General features: G+C 37.0%; 1 protein-coding gene across 1 annotated transcript in view; it reads right to left on the bottom strand.

The window, feature by feature from the left end:
• Positions 1–18,048, bottom strand: part of GFRAL (GDNF family receptor alpha like) — a gene marked incomplete at both ends in the record, with an annotated part of 57,194 nt that overhangs the window by 25,398 nt on the left and 13,748 nt on the right. Inside the window, 3 exons of the mRNA XM_080805922.1 lie at positions 7,517–7,767; positions 10,615–10,945; positions 11,753–11,809. Of these exons, the coding sequence (XP_080662048.1) occupies positions 7,517–7,767; positions 10,615–10,945; positions 11,753–11,809 (639 nt within the window). The remainder of the gene's footprint in view (positions 1–7,516; positions 7,768–10,614; positions 10,946–11,752; positions 11,810–18,048) is intronic.

The raw sequence follows: 18,048 nt of genomic DNA, 5'->3' as shown, positions 1-18,048 counted from the left end.
CAGACTGTTAGAAGATATTCACAAATGACACTACAGACAGAGGGCTGATACCTAAGATCTATAAAGAACTCCTCAAACTCAACACACACAAAACAGATAATCATGTCAAAAAAATGGGCAGAAGACATGAACAGACTCTTCTCCAAAGAAGACATACAAATGGCTAACAGACACATGAAAAAATATTCATCATCACTAGCCATCAGGGAGATTCAAATCAAAACCACATTGAGATACCACCTTATACCAGTTAGAATGGCCAAAATCAACAAGACAGTAAACAATAAGTGTTGATAAGGATGTGGAGAAAGGGGAGACCTCTTACACTGTGTGTGGGAATACAAGTTGATGCAGCCACTTTGGAAAATAGTGTGGAGATTCCTTAAGAAATTAAAAATAGAGCTACCCTATTGCAATTGCACTACTGGGTATTTACCCCAAAGATACAGATGTAGTGAAAAGAAGGGCCATCTGTACCCCAATGTTCATAGCAGCAATGGCCACAGTCACCAAACTGTGGAAAGAACCAAGATGTTCTTCAACAAACTAATGGATAAGAAGATATGGTTCCATATATACAATGGAGATTATGCCTCCATCAGAAAGGATGAATACCGAACTTTTGTATCAACACGGATGGGACTAGAAGAGATTATGCTGACTGAAATAAGTCAAGCAAAGAGAGTCAATCATCATATGGTTTCACTTACTTGTGGAGCATAAGGAATAACACAGAGGACATTGAGAGATGGAGTGGAGAAGTGAGTTGGGGGAAATCAGAGGGGGAGACAAACCATGAGAGACTGTGGACTCTGAGAAACAAACTGAGGGTTTTGGAGGGGAGGAGTGTGGGGGGTTGGGTGAGCCTGGTGGTGGGTATTAAGGAGGGCATGTATTGCATGGAGCACTGGGTGTGGTGCATAAACAATGAATTTTGGAACACTGGAAAAATTAAATTTAAAAAAAGTTGCTGCATACAAATATATGTATGAAAATCAATCAATTTCTATTATTCAACTATAGTTTGAAAATAGAATAGATTTGATTTGGAAGATTTGATTTACAGCAGCAATTGTAATATTTAGTAATATCTAGAAATAATTATAGCCAAAGTTATATAAGAAAATTATTATTGAGAAGTTATTTTTATTGACAAAATAAAAACTTATTGAAAGTCATCAAGGAAAATCTACATACATGTACTGGAAGGCTCAATATCATTAAAAATATACAAAAACAAATGTCTGGTGGCAAGTAAAGAGTGGGGAGAGAAGGAGTGTTGAGCGGTACCCAGGACGCCAAGGGGTGGGCAGGCAGTTGAGAACCTGTAGTCCCCAGGAAGTGGCAGGAGGCAGGAGCATATATGAGCTAAGGCTCCAAGCACTGCACTTATGCTCCGTTGGAATCTATTTACAAAACACACATTCAGTGATGCAATTATTAAAAACTTCAAGAACATGAAGGCCCAAGCTCAGGGCCCTTCTGAGCACATAGTCTGTGTGACTATGCTAACCATATGCTCATGAGACTAGCCCTCCTGACACCCATGTCTTGCTTTCACATAGTGGAATTTTGTTGGTTTACTGGGCCTCAGAATTTTTAATCTCTTGGTGATTCTCATATGCAGTAAAGATTGAGAATTACTGTCCTAGACAATATCATGCATGCGTATTTCTGTTATGTATCATGCATATGCGTACTGCTGTATAGTTGTTTACCTCTGAATTTGGGGAGAAAGGATGGGATATGAAGAAAAACTTAAAAAAAAAACTTAAAAAATAGGGGGACCTGGGTGGTTCAGTGGCTTAAACATCTGACTCTTGATTTTGGCTCAGGTCATGATCTCAGGTTTTTGGGATGGAATCGTGCGTGGGACTCTGTGCTCAGCAGGAGTCTGCTTGTCCCTCTCCCTCAGCTCCTCCAGGAACTCACTCACATACCTCTCTCTCAAATAAATAAATAAAATCTTTCTTAAAAAAACAAAAAAATAATGGTAATGTTCTATATCTTAAATTGAATGGTAGATACATTATTTTCTATACATGTCTTTTTTTTAAAGATTTTATTTATTTATTTGACAGAGATCACAAGCAGGCAGAGAAGCCGGGGCGGGGGGGGGGGGGCGGGTAGGAGGGGAGGCGCAGCAGGCTCCCTGCTGAGCAGAGAGCCCGATGCTGGGCTCAATCCTAGGACCCTGAAATCGTGACCTGAGCCGAAGGCAGAGGCTTTAACCCACTGAACTACCCAGTGTCCCCTTACATGTATTAAAAAAAAAAAAAATCGTTCCCAAATTATGCTTTTTTCAGGTATAGGTAACATTGTGTTATGCTAGTTTCAGGAATACAATGTAATGATTCACAATTCTATACATTACTCAGTGCTCATCAGCATAAGTACACTCTCAATCCCCTTTGCCTATTTCACCCACCCACCTCCTCTCTGGCAACCACCAGTTTGTCATCTATGGTTTAAGAGTCTGTTTTTGGTGTTGTATTCTACTTTTTCTTTGGTAACTATTAAAGGAAGTGGAGATTACCCAGTTGAAGAATGGTTGACTATTCAAGAAATGATTTTAAAACTTCCTATTTACCTAACCCAGATAACACATAGCAGGTCAAGAGCAAAAGCCCAAATATAACAGATCATCGCTTCTCCCTAAGAGACTATGAAATTAAGATTATTGTAAGAGGTGTGCAGATTAGTGAATTCTCACATATCAATACAAATTTCTGATACAGGTAACAAAAATTCCACTTACCATTACTAAAAAAGGCAGATGTTTCAGGCAAAGAATATGAGTAAGTCAAAGACAGAACATTTTCAACAAACCACTGAACAAATGTTCAGCATCACTTATAATAAAAATGTCAATTAAAACATTAAGATTTTTCTAAGAATGTAATTGGAACAAGCTTTTTTTTCCCTAGTTTTTACCAAATTTAAAAATATAAAAATCCAATGGTCTACTAATCTCACTGTTTGAAATATAGTCTATTGAAATGCCAACTAAAATGTGCAATGACATTTATTGTAACAATGCCTATCATAATAAACAATCACTTTCAACCTAAATGTCCACATTATTAGTTATAGATTAAAAAATTATGGTATACACATGTGTATGCATGTGTGTGTGCACATATACCATGGGATGTTATGCAACTTTAAAAAAAAATAAAGTCATCAAATATGTATGTATTACAAATGTCCCACCATATATTTTCAAGTTAAAAAGCAAATTGTACAATGAATTCTGGAACACTGAAAAGAAATTTAAAAAATATAAACAAAAACAAAAACAAAACAAAAAGCAAAGTATAAAGAATTATGTATAGTTTTATTCCATTAAAAAATATGTGTATATGTGTGCATCAGTGTGAGGGGGGCAGCTGTTTACATGCATACAAGGTTTTCAAATTATGTATGTATTACAAGAAAAAAGTTTCAAAATAATGTGTATCAACTTTGTTAACCTTGGCTCTTTTTAAAGAATGGGATTAGGGGAATAATTTTTTATTTCTGTTTTCTTTACATTTTGTTTAAACTTCTATTATATCTGTATTGATATGCTTTCCATTCCCCATAGGATTTAATAGAGAAAGGTAGTCTCTCTTTATTTTTATTCTTTAAAAATCATTCTTCAAAAAGAAAAGAAAAAAACTGAGTCTTTAGAGGCAGAAAAGGGATGTGTCCAAATCTCTTTGACTACAGTTGACATTAAAAAAGACAATGTTGGGGCACCTGGGTGGCTCAGTGGGTTAAGCCTCTGCCTTCGGCTCAGATCATGATCTTAGGGTCCTGGGATCGAGCCCGGCAACGGCATCGGGCTCTCTGCTTAGCAGGGAGCCTGCTTCCTCCTCTCTCTCTGCCTGCCTCTCTGCCTATTTGTGATCTCTGTCAAATAAATAAATAAAATCTTAAAAAAAAAAAAAAAAAGACAATGTTGAGCAAGGCAGAATAGAACATTCCTGTCAGTGCCAGGTACCCTCACATCTGCAGACTGAGTCCTTCAAGGGAACAAGGATACACAGCAGTGCTCTTTCTGTTCCTTCCACTTCTGGAAGCCTCTCTGTCTCAACCAGTTCCTCTCTCTTCCATTTTATCCACCTCTCTCTGAGCTCCACCTGTCATAAACTTGCTCTGTGCTGCAAGATATAGGGAAAAGGAAGTCTGTATGGATCCACAAGTGTGGAGTTAAGAGGAAGTTAGCGGCCAAATACACAATTTATTCAGGAAAAAGCTAATTTGCCTAAATCCAGTCCTGCACGCAGGAATGGAGGTGGGTTCTTCTGCGTGTTTTCAAAGCCAGCAGAACTAAGAGGTTCCCACGGAGAGGGCTTTGGAACGTGCGCAGATTCGAGCTTGTCTTTACCATTTCACGGGCAGGAAGGAGAACATAGCAGCCTCCATAGAAGGCTCCAAGTCAGCCAGCCTGGGTTTGATCCTGAGGCTGCTGCCTGCTCCTGGGTGTAGAACCCTGAGCAAGCCATTTTATCCCTTAGATTCCTTTTCCTCATATATGAAATGGAGAAAATAATAGTATCTAACTCACTGCAACGTTAAGACTAGATGAGAAAATGTAACTGAAAAATAAGCATTCAATAAATGCTAACTACTCTATAATTATTTGTAATTATTATAAGACTGGCTTGGAGACATCCATGCAGATTATTTCCAGATGAATTTATGCTCCAAGCAAGTGTTTTTCAAACTTCAGGCAACAACAGATTAGCTAGTCATGAAGTCATTTTAGTGGGAGTAGTCAGCATTGTAATTAATGGACAGTTAATGGAACGATTAATGGAATAGAAGACATTGCACATCAAAAGCTAATGTAACATGCCTTGCCTTCTGCCATCTGGGGTCAAATGAATTTGAAGAATAATGCTTCTAAGCCAAACAAAGGTGGCAAACTGAAAATCTTCCAAAACTACCCTCTCAGCCCTACTCCATTCAGCTCCTTTCAAGAAGAGTGAGCCAAAGCCCAAGTGCTTTGGAAAGGATCTACGTGGATGAATCATTTTGATGATGCATGAGCAGGCACAGTGATGTGAGTAGTCAGGATGGAAACATGTTAGGGAAATGGTTCCTTCAAAACTGTCATTATGCTTCTTCTCAAGTACCTGGAACAGGGGATAAGGGTTTGTAAGAACTAGCCAGGCTGAAGGTTAGTTCTTGCTTTGTTTTGAAACGTTTCCTATTAATTCAAGAACTATGACAGAAGGCCTTGAACATTCCTTTAATTCTTCAAAGATATCACTTGAAACTCCTACTTTTAGTAAGTGATGTTTAAAAGAAAATCTCACAAATTTTAGTCTAAGTGAGTAAAGAAAGTGAAAGAGTTTTGAATTTTCATTTGTCCAAAACATTACATAGTACTTCGATGTTTATGGCTTTTTAAATGTCCATTTCTGCTATTTTTCTACAAATGTTTTTGGCTGTGTACAGGTTACAGCAGCTAAACACAATGCACATAAAGTATAATAATGATGAAAAACACATGGGAGAAAATCAAACTCGGAACTGGAATTAGGTTGTCGGGACTGGCATTTTTAGGAACTGATTTACCGCTGACATGTAGGATCTTCCTTTTTTTTTTTTTTCCTGGATATCATTTAATATGGAAAAACCCACTTATAAATTACCATGGTTATATAACTGTATTTATTTCTGCTGGTTTAAATTATTTTATTTGGTATTTCCTTCTATAATGCTATGAACCATTCCTTATAAGTACCTTTAGTTCTAACAGAATTATCCACCTAATATTCCATTATTTATGGAATATGGCTCAACACATGTAATGTTACAATTTTCCACTCTGTATCATGATTTCAACTGAATATGAAATTTGATTTGAAATGGTGCTAATTATAGAAATTGTAAAAATTCCACAGAGACCTCTGTTGGAATTAAAACCATACACTGTGAGTTGTGTATCTATTATCTAATACACAACAAATCACAATTTTGATCACATTAGTTAATGTGTATCTCTTTAGTATCTAAGAAAAAAGAAAACATTTAAAATGTGTGTATCTATATATAGTTAAATGGGCATGGTATAGATATATTCATAACTATATCTGTCAAATTTATGTGTAAATATAAAGATCTGGTTTGCAATAAAACAGTAAACAACTATGATTTTCTCCTGGGAATGGTATTTACAGGTTCCATGGTTACAATGAAGAGCCAGTGGGCCTGGGGATATTTTAAGACACGGATAGTTGTAAGGGCAAACACTTGAAGATGGATGATAGAGATGTCTTGAATTAATATGTGATCACATTCCTAGATTTTTTTTTTCTATAAGACGCCTACACATATCCCTGTCAACCACTTGCTTATTCTGAGGCTCTGGGCAAATTAGTAAAATTCCTAAATCTCAGTTTTTTAATTCGTAAAATTGAGTAAATAATACCTTTAAAGAATATGTTTCCATCCTCTCATTACAAGTAGATCAGCAGACATGTTAAAGACCAAGAGCAGAAAAACTAAATCCAAGAGTCAATGTTTTACAGAAGTTGGAACAGCAGTATTAAATGATTAATGATCACCCAAAGAATCCAACCTTAAAAATATATATCCTTGTACAGTTTCCTCTCATAGTAATTCTGGATTTGGTTATGGGACTTTCTCTGTCCAACAAGACATTAGCAAATGTGACAGATGCAGATAATTGGTAAGTACATGCAGATCGGGGCTTACCTGCTGGGAATGCTGATGTCACCTATGTAAGAGTCCAGAGTCAACTGCTAAAGAGGACACACGAGGAGGATCATGCATCCCAGTCAGTAGTGCTTGCTGGATACCATCTTGGACCATCCAGCCTCAGCTGAGTCCCTTGATGACAGTAGCTATTTGAGTGGCCCCCACCAAGACCATCAGAAGAACCACACAACTAAGCTAAGCCCATTGTCCAGAATTATGAGCCAATAAGTGGTTATTTTATGCTACTACATTTTGGGGTTGTTATTCATGGTAGATAACTGACATAGTCAGTAATCTTATAGGATAAATCCTGCATGCTGTTGATATTGAAATCAGTAAATGATACCTAGGAGTGGCCAACCATATACATTAAAACACATATACCACTTACATATAAATGAGTAAAATAACAAATACACAAAACATAATCAGAAAATACATTTTAAAATGGAATAGCAGGTGCACCAGTGCGGCTTAGTCGGTTGGGTGTCTGTCTTCAGCTCAGGTCATGATCCCATGGTCCTAGGCTCGACCCTCACATCAGGCTTCCTGCTCAGCAGGGAGTCTGCTTCTCCCTCCGCCTCCTCAACCTGTGTCCCCCCACCCCACTGGCTTGTGATTGCTTTCCCTCTGTCTCTCTCTCTTTCAAATAAATAAAATCTTTAAAAAAATTTTTTTAAAAAGATAAAATGGAATAGCAAACATAAGTTTGTCTTTGTGAAATTTTCTATGCTGGATTATTACTTTGTGCTGTATAGACAAAAAAAAAAAAAGTATGATTTACTGAATATATATAACTTACCGAAACATGATCTTCTATGAAGCATGTGTTGGAAAATCTTACACAGAGATTCTTCACTTTGTGTAATGGTCCTACAGGTGCACTGTACTTGAAGGACTGTCCCAAAGGTACCAATGTAAGCTGCTTTGCAGTCATCGCTTCCTGAGCAAATGAGGTCCTGCTGGCTTAAGGTACTGATGCAGAGCTCATCTTCATGGCACTTTCTAGTCACTCGCTGCCAGCATTTGGACTGAAATGTTCTATAGCGCCTCCTAGAAAGAATCAAGAAATGCAATTCCTCTGAATAATATTATCTTGCAATAGCATGTGGTGCTGCCTCAGCTAATGAAAGACTGGACACAAAAAAAAGACCTTCTAAACCCCAGTACATAGCTGAACACAGAGCTAGTACATACAAGCATCCTAACAGAGACTGTCAAAGAAGAGAAACCTTGTGAATTATTTTCCTTTTGTGATGAAAGACAGAGGCTAAGTTTAGGATTCCTTGGATGAATCATCCTTCACTACTAATTTTATTTCAATGGGTGATGCTTTGCAGTATAAACTACTTGGTGGAATTATTAGCAGGATTTTTGAAGCAGAATGTACTTTTGTGGCTAGCATTTGGCCACTGTCTCACACCAGGTGATTTCATATAAGTCTCTTGACCTTTCCAGCCAGTTCTCACACAGAATGGAAGATACTGTACCTTTTTCTCAATATTTCTGAGCAGACTAATGAAAATTTATAAAAACTTTGAGCTTCTCTGGCAGCAAGAGCTAATTTAAAGCAAGAATTAGGAGTTTATTAATGACTGAGATAATCCATTAGAATGACATCAATTCATAACTTTTCTGACTGCATATTTGATTCGTGCTATACTAGATTTGAATGAAAAGTCTGGATAATGTACAATAATTTCATTTTTAAAACTTTCACAGAAAGAAAATATTCTCAGTGAAACCAAGGATATTAATCTGCCTACTTAATATATATCACCTAAAATTACTTCTTACCCTTTCTTGAACAGATCACTGTCAAACAAGTATGAAAACCCTCTGAGTATATAGACATTTATCTTGAGCTTACTTGTCCACATGGTGCTACTCTGCTTAAATCCAGAAATATTATTTTTAATAATTTCATATTTTAAGTAACTTTAAAGGAATCAGTTTTTTAATGTAATGGAAAAAAATAATCAGTGTCTATTAAAGTTTATATTTAAGAAATTCCTACAGAAGTTTTGAGCCAGAAGAACAATTTAATGCAGTTAAAGGTTTTATGGAAAATATCATGTAAATCTAAGTGTTGACAGTATGGTTTATCATTTATGAGTTGATAGAGAGTAGATTTGTACCTAGGAGTCATTTACTCATTTTTAAATATGTGTTTTGCTATAGTTAAGTCGTGTGACTTATCTACTCATAGAAGTTATTTCATTCACAAAATTAGCTGTGAAATTCGGAAAAAAATGCAAATGTGACAAATGTGACCCTTCTTGCTCTGAGCTATCACACACTAGACTACTCTTCCACATTAAGTGTTTATTTTGATCTTTAAGTGATTTTGCTATTTATGAAGTTTCATTTACTTAAATGAAATTAAACAGTCCCTGATTCAAGACACTGGGAAAACTAATATGAAGAATTTTTTCTGAAGAGAAGTGAAAGATGAATCCATATATTAAATTATATAATTTAATGTTGGTTGTTTAAATAAAGCTCCTTGACCTGGTAACATCAATGTTACAAATCATTTTGATTCATCAGATTTATTCAGGACTTTCTTTGCTGCATTTTCTTACTCGTCCAAAGAGGCCCACTTCACTGTGAATTTCTTACCACACAAAAGATAAATTCATCTTGAATATACAAGGAAATGTGTTAATGAAGACTGCAGTGAGGGAAAGAAAAAGCCAGTGTTGAATTAGATTTATGGCTCCCAAGAGTAATTACCTGCAAAGGTTCCGTCTAGTCTCAACGAGCAGCAGGAGTGGAAGTTTTAAAAAGTGAGCCAGCTCATTCATACTTCTGCTCAAAATCCTCCAGAACCCCTCCCTTTCCCTGGGCGCAAAAACCAAGTCCTTAGTGTCCCCTTAAGCCCTATGTGATCCAGGCCTGCCTGCCCCCCCATTCCAGTTTAATGTCTAACTGCATCTCCTACTGCTCTCCCCCATGTAGGCTCGACCTTCATTGCTTTTTGAACATGCTGTATTTTTTCCTCAACACTCGCTGATCTGTTTGGTATCTCTTTTTTCAGATGCTTACTGAGAGAGGCTCACTTTCCCACATCTTCAAATCTGGTAAAATGCTCCCTACTGGGACCTCACTGTTCACACTGCAGCTTTTTCTGCCCATTCACAGTGGCACTCATTCTGTCCTCTCCCTTTGCCTGTTAATCTCTACAACACTCATTACCTTAGAATATACCTTTTGACTTACTTATTATCCTTCTCCCCCTACTAGAATACAAGTACCCCCCCACCAGGGCAAGCATTTTGCCCTTGTGTGCACCGATGCCTGAATCGTAGTAGGTGCTTGATAATTATTTATTTAAACAAACAAATAAATGACTGACATTACTCCCCTGGAAAATCAAGGGTGTGAGGTTGGGAAGAGGAGAATGGGTACATTTCTGACATCATGGCATACATATGTGCTGGGGATGTCCAAACTGGAGTCAAGCTACCTTCTCCTCCTGGATCTCTAGCCTAAGAAAGATTCATTTTGAGGTTTGAAGAGGCACCATGTCAAAACTCTATGGCATTTAATGACCTTGAGTCATCATACCAAAGACCAAATTAAACTGACATCCCAGTCAGGTCTATTTACTAATTCATTAGTCTCACTTGGATATATAATTTTAATAATGCTATTTCATGGCTACCAGATCCTGACACACTGAATTCACTTATTCCAAAAACATGTTCTGCATTTGAATTTCAAAAAGGACACTACACATGTACCCCAGATTGAAAAATATGAGTCGTCTGGCTTTGTTTACATCATGTTGGATGAGGGTGGGAACTCTAGCTAATGTAATGAGATCAAGTGTTAGGACTGGACTGTAACAAATAAGGTGCCGAAATAAGAAAGTAAGGTATGCGTGTTTTTACTCACCTGCATAATTCATCATTTCGGCAGCTGTGAATTACATCGAGGCAAGTAGGGGGTGGAACTATGTTCACTGCACATGGCTTGCTGTGAAGAGCTTCTTTGGACTGCTGACAAGGGATATCAGATTGAGCACAGTCACAAAAAGCCAACATCTGGGCAATGTTAAAAGGCATATTCTGATAGAAGAACCGTATGGCTGCTTGGCAGTGTTTCACATCACACAGATTTCCATTTGCTGAGCAAGCTTTAAGGTAAGGGGCCAACTGTGTGTTACAGACCATATCCCCTACACACGCCTCTGCCACTTCCAAACAGGACTGGATTCCTTTGATTCCTGAAAGCAAGGATATGTCCGGGTCATGGAAAAGTAAACACAAAGCTGTACATACAGAATCTGAAAAACACTGAGAAGTCTATGAGCAAAACACAATGATGTACCAATGTGCTATTTGGGGCCAACATTACTTTCTCTGCCCCCCACAAGAGTTAGTATAAATTAGCAGTGGGCTATTTGAATCATCTTTCATTTATACTGGGTACATATTGTGATCTAGAAACCATGGGGAGTGTGTAGGGCTAAAACTGAGTGGAAAAAAAATCTTGAGTCCAAGTTTCTCAAATACAAACAATAAATCCTCAGAAATTGCATTTGAGGTATATAGCTTATGGTGAGTTCATGGGCTCAAATCAAAATGATTTTTGTTCTGTTACACTTTTTATTTTGGGCTAAAATCTTGACTAAAGTCTCCACAGAGTTACGTATTTATTCTAGCACATAAAGATGTTGATATTCTGGAAGACACAACTACATGAGTGCCTCCCCAAACATATATACACAAAAACAGCCTCAGACAATTAACTTATGTGATCAAAATACCTGTGAAATTTAACCAAGATCTAGTCTTTGGTTTTAATTATAATGTATTCCTCAGCATAATTGTAAAGAGAGGATGGATGGGCGAAACAGTTGCTTAGATACATGAATGGAAGAAATATGGTAATTTTGTTGCAATATTAGACTAGTAAAAAGCCACAGAATTAATTTCATATTGGCATATCTTTAAGAAAGCTAGTAACCGTTTTAAATTATACTGTCTAGTATTTATAATGTAGATTAAAAAATACAATGTATAAGTATTACCCTGATGGGGAAGAGTAGTTAGATTCCACTTGGATAGATTATCCTCTTCCATGTTACCTAGAAAGAAAACAAAGAAACTAATTCATTAGTGAACAATTTTTAAATTTAATAGAAGAATGTGGGTTACATTTTTATTTTATTTTAATTTTTTAAAGATTTTATTTATTTATTTGACAGGCAGAGATCACAAGTGTGGGGGTGGGGGGAAGCAGGTTCCCTGCTGAACAGAGAGCCTGATGTAGGGCTTGATCCCAGGACCCTGGGATCATGACCCGAGCCGAAGGCAGAGGCTTTAACCCACTGAGCCACCCAGGCGCCCTTGTGGGTTACATTTTTAAATGAATAATCAGGAAATAATCCATTTGAGCTCATGTTACACTTATTTAGCCCTTGATACACAAAATTAGTTAAAGAACCCCCCCCCACACACACCCTAATATCAAGTGAGTTAAACAGTCCTGCTCTGAGGATTTAGTTACTTGAAGATTTAAACAAATGCTAACAATCAGACCATGTGCACTGAAGTAAACAAAGAATCTGGGGAGAAATTACAGAAGCAATATTGTCTGAATCAAAAGAAAAAAAAATCCTTCCCAGTAGGGTCTTCATTAAATTGAGAACTAGAGAACTGTGCTGATGGAGGGAACTCTGTGGTCAGCTACTTCCAAATCTTTCTTTCAAGAAGAACTGGCTGAGTCCCTACTATGTAACTGGTGTCAGACTGAAGACACAGATCTGTAGTCCCTGTCCTGGAGCATCCACAGCCTGGCACAGAATATAGAGATCCAATTAAAAAAAAAAAATCCAAACAAAATATAAGGAGTGTGGATAGACATGTGCATAAAGTGATAGGGGAATAGTATGATCAGATTTGCATTTTAAAATAAAATTGAATTGTTGCCATTGGCTATTAGGATAGTGACTTCTATTATGACTTCATGATTCAATTTGTCCCTCCTTGAGCTGCCTGCCCAGCTTCCCTGCCTGCCCATCCGCTGCCCATAAAAAGAAGGTACAAGCACAAGAAAATTCTTTTTTACCCCCAACTGGGTCCAGAATCTGCTATTTTCTCACTTTGCTACCACATTGGCCCAAGATAGCATGCATTTCTCTGTTGACCTCACCTAGGCCGTGGGCTTATTTATCATCTATACGTGAATGACCACCTCCCTTATACTTACACCTATTCGACAGATCCCATTTCATTGTGTCATACACAGAATTTAGACAGCAATTCCATATGTGGGGCTGCTAAATTTGATATATTTACTTGGGTATCTAATAATCATTTTAGACTTAACATGTCCCAAACTGACCTCTGACTTCTCTGTCCCTTACTGAGGATTCTTCCTCCTGTGGTTGTTCTTGTAGTTAATGAAAATAATGGCAGCCGCATCCTTCTAGTAACTCAGGACAAAAACCTTGGACTCAGCCTCCATTTCCTTTTTTTTTTTTTCCCTTGCATCCTCACATGGTTTACTACTAGCAAAATATATCCAGAACCGACAACTTCTCACAGTGGTCCATCATCTATCAATTTTTCTCTGTCATTATAAGCGCTTCCTAACTGGTCTTCCTACTTGAGCCTTTGCTTGTCTTCCAGTCAACGATCAATTAAAAAAAAATCAGGATTATCCTTTTAAAAATAGGAACCAGATCATGACAATCTCTTAATGAAAATTCTTCAGTAATTTTCTGTATCCCTGAGGGAAAGAGCCAATGACCTAGAAAGTCCTACCTGATCTTGTCCCTGTTTTATTTCTGATCTCACCTCCCACACCCCTCTCCCATATTCTTTCATCTACCTATGTGTCTCCCCTTAGCTCTTCCTCAAACCTCCAGACACATGTCCGGTTGAAGGCCTTTAACTCCCCATTTCTCCTGCCTTAACTGCTCTTTTCCCAAATATCCACAAGGTTCATTCCCTTACCTCTTTTAGTTTTTGCTCAAACATCACTTAAGAGTGCAACTGCCTGCCTATCCTCTTAAAATTACAAATCACCCACTCAGAACTCTTTTTCCCCCTCTGCTTCAGTTTTCTCCTTAGCATTCATGTTGTTTAAAATATCCATCTTATGGGTGCCTGGGTGGCTCAGCTGGTTAAGTGATTGCCTTAAGCTCAGGTCAAGATCCTGGGGTCCTGGGATGGAGACCCGCATCAGGCTTTCTGCTCAGCAGGGAGTCTGCTTCTTCCTCTGACCCTCCCTTTCTCCTGCTCTCTCTCTCTCAAATAAATAAATAAAATCTTTAAAAAATATATATCCATCTTATGTCATTAATCCTTCTAATTTTTCTCTTTGTCCCCATACTGGATTCTGTGGCCCAGTACTAAGACACCCCCCAGGCTTTCATTTCCTTGACTGCAGAAAGTTTGGTTGGGTGATGGCACATACCAGTTCCTTTCTAGGCATTGCCATCATTTGAAGAAAGTTGCCACAGACAAGGTGACAGACTTTCCCAGGGGACAGTTCATCCATAAGGACTAGCCCAGAGAAGAAGTACAAGGATCAGGTCCCTTTCGTCAACGGTCATTCCATGCCCAAACTTCCTGTGGAATAAACTATATTGGTTGAGGCAGCTGCTCTGTATTTCAGCTTCTCCCTCCACCTAATCCTGTTTTCTTCAGTTCCTTCTAGCTTCCGTTCCTAAACCCTCAACTCAAACACATCTTTTGTGTGCAAACCTCTGTCTCAGAGTCTGTTGCCTGGGAAGATGATTCAAGATGCTCCTCAAGGTAGAGTGTAAACTCCTAGAGGGCAACAAGTTGTTTGTTTTGTTTGCTTTTCCTCCACGTCTGAGCACATGGGCTAAGACGTGGTAGGGACTCAAAAGAAAGATCTATTAAATAAATAAATAAGGGCATGTAACCACATTTTATCTATTTCTTTAATTTTTGAAATCTCCTAACAAACAATAAGCTTCTTGAATGAAGGCCAGGTGTTTGTTTTGTTATTGTGTTTTGTTTTGTTTTGTTTTTAATCATGCTGTATAATACCTAGCACATTTAAATGTCTCATAAGTATTTTTCAAATGAATGAATGAATGAATACAATTAACATTATGCTAAAACCTTTTAGCATTTGCCTCACTTGCCTCTTAATAATCCATTTTGGACAAAGTCATGGCATTCATTTTTTATTTTTAATTCTCTAAGAGAAACAGGCAGAAATGACAAAGCAGGAATCAGAAGTTAAACATTCTTTAGTTAATATACGTCCCTAAGTTCTTCTTTAGAACACCAACCTGAAAAAAAGTCCTGTTTGAATCCATCTTCATAGTTGTCACTGAAAGCTGAAACTTGATTCATCTGAGCATTGTGTATACAAATGTCTTCAAACAAACTTTTCCAAATCTCAGTGCACTCTGCTTTTGAAGGGTCATTGCAATGACAATTCCACAATATCGTTTCTTTCAGGCTTTCTCTTAATGCGGCACACAGGTAGCCTCCATCAAGGGTCTTGCATTGTTCTGATTCCCTCCCGCAGGTTCTCTTAAAATTTTCATACAACAGAGTGCAATGTTCTGATTCTTGGCAAATATGTGCTGCTGTGACACAGTCACTCTCTTTTCCATCCATTACTGATGTGTCTTTCTGATGCAGCCATTGTGTGGTATTTGACTGTCCAGCCAAATGTAAAGACAGAGCTGATTCTTCTTTAATTAAAATTTTAAAAATTGACAAAAAATTAAATAAGTTCATTTACTTGTGATATTTTAATGTTTTAGATGAAGTATATAAACTTATTTTTAAAGGAAGATTATTTATTTTAGAGACAGAGATGGAGACAGAGTGAGCGAAGGGAGGGGCAGAGGGAAAGGGAGAGAGAGAATTCTCAAGCAGACTCCCCGCTAAGCACAGAGTCCTACCTGCGGCTCAATTCCAGGACCCTGAGATCATGACTTGAGCCGAAATCAAGAGTCCAGCACTCAACTGACTGAGCCACCCATGTGCCCCTAAGCTAATCTATTGTCTTTCAAAAACCATTAAAAATTTTTCAAGAGGGCTATAACAAATGATCCTGAATTTCTAAAAATTAAAAGAAAAACACTGATTATTGACAGTTTCTTTAACCACATAATGGTAATGCTCAATTGCTTTGGATGACATTTGGTTCTTATCATTTACTTTTGTCCACAGTTTCATTATGTTTTGATGATGACTAATAGAAATCATGTGTAACTTAAGATACTTATAAAATAATAGATTATTTCCCTTGTATAAATTTTTATGGATTTCTCTTTTCTACTAGAAATGTACTCAAACTGTTTCTCCACCTTTTAAAAAAATTATTTTCCCCTTAACAAGCCTTTTTAGATGTTTATTTTTCTAAGTCACTAACCTCCTTGTAAAATTTCAATTCCACACATACACTGTATATCTGTTTGGGAACTGGATGCATATCTCTGCTTTAAATATAATATAAATATAATAAAGAGTAAAATAAAGAGTAAAAGATTTTTTGTCCAACCCCATGTACCAATTTTCATCCCTTGGAGGTTTTATTCCTCATTGAGAACACATGTTCTACTAGATAGTTCCAACAAACCCATAATTCTATGAACTTTATAGAAAAAAAGATGAGAAAAACAACTTCAACATGAGACTCCAAGTCAGCTTAGCATAGGCTTTATGATGTATACTGTCTACTTCTAAAACTTATCTTATCTTCTGAGGTACTTCAAAAAAGATATCCACAATAAAAAATTCCTTGACCCTACCATTCTTCCAAAAGTCATTTTTTTTTTCCTGGAGTATATGATCTTAAAAAATAAAAAAAATAGTTTAATTTTTATTTAAAAAAAAAAGGTTTAACTTTGTTTTATTAAATTAGTTTTCTTTTATCTTAGTTTCTACAAGACATCCTTATATAAGACAAGGATAACATAATCAATTTCATGATATGAAAATGTTTATTTAATAACTGCTAGGGCATCCTTATAAGCACTAGTCTAAGTCTAGCCTCTGTAATACTGCATGTGTTTGAAAACATACACTACTATAGCATTTTGCACATTTCTCAAATAAAAGCTCAAGATGGATTGTTTTAATTATATAAATCAGGCTCCTTTACTAGAATAGAGGCTGTCTCTTCTATTCCTTTTGGTTAGCATGCTTGCATCCATAAGATACATCTGATTGAATGCTGTCCTCATATAATTAGTTCTATTATATTGGTAATTATATATTTTGAAATAATCTATAAACCTGTCTATATGTTCGATTAAACTGTCTATCTAAATATCTTTCTATTTATATATTTAATTAGCTGGGCTAAATGAAATAATATGGCTAAATGTCAATTTTACTCTAGTATGTTTTCAGCTATCAAGAACTGGGACTGTTTTAGTCACTTTTTTTTTTTTTTTTTAAGATTTTATTTATTTGAGACAGAGAGAGTGAGAGGTAGCAGGTGGGGAGAGGTAGGGGGTGAAGGAGAGAATTTCGAGCAGGCTCTCCAGTGAATGCACAGCCCAATGTGCAGGGCTCATCTCACAATCCTGAAAGCATGACCTGAGCTGAAATCAAGGGTCAGAAACTTAACCAACTGAGCCGCCTAGGTGTCCCATGTTTTATTCAGCTTTATATCTATCCTTCAGCATTTATAAAATGTCCACACATATGAACTAAATAATAAATACAGACAGACACATGATTTAGGGTCTCAAAAATATGTTTAACAAATTTAAAGTACTTACACGATATTCATTGGTCATTTACTAAGTATCAGGTATCAGGTACTACACTAGGTACTTTATTATATTAAGAAAAAAGGAAAGAAATGCTAAAGCTGATTTGCTCAAAAAGTTTACAAGATATCAATAAAGAATAGAAAAATACCTGCCTATATATGTTGGGGAATGTTTTGAGAGTCTAAAGTGGGGAGAGAAGGAAGAAGAGTGGGAAGGGGAACAACGGTGGGGGTGGGAAGAGACAAAGAGTGGGAGAGAGAGAAAGAGAGATCGATCATGGCTTGCTGGACTGATGATCAAAGAGTCTGAGAGGGTGCCATAATTAAGATAGGATGAATGATAAGATTTTAATCATTTCCTTTCTCACTCTAAGCTCAATGAAAAGCAATCAGCTAATGCTTCCTGTATCCATAACAACTAGGTCTTATCCATCATGAAGTGCATTTGTGAGACTATGTCAGTGTTTTCTTCTACAATGTTTTTATATTCCTGGCTTATCAATATTGTCACATAGTTGTCTTTAATAAAGTGTCTATTGTGTGTGTGTGGGAAATGGGGGGGACTGATTTCAGTTTAACTGATTTAACTTTGTATGTACCTATTGA

Source organism: Martes martes (genome assembly GCF_963455335.1).
Source record: "Martes martes genome assembly, chromosome: 6".
NCBI lineage: Eukaryota > Metazoa > Chordata > Mammalia > Carnivora > Mustelidae > Martes > Martes martes.
The sequence above is the reverse complement of the archived record's forward strand: the minus strand, read 5'-3'. Positions and strand labels throughout refer to the sequence as shown.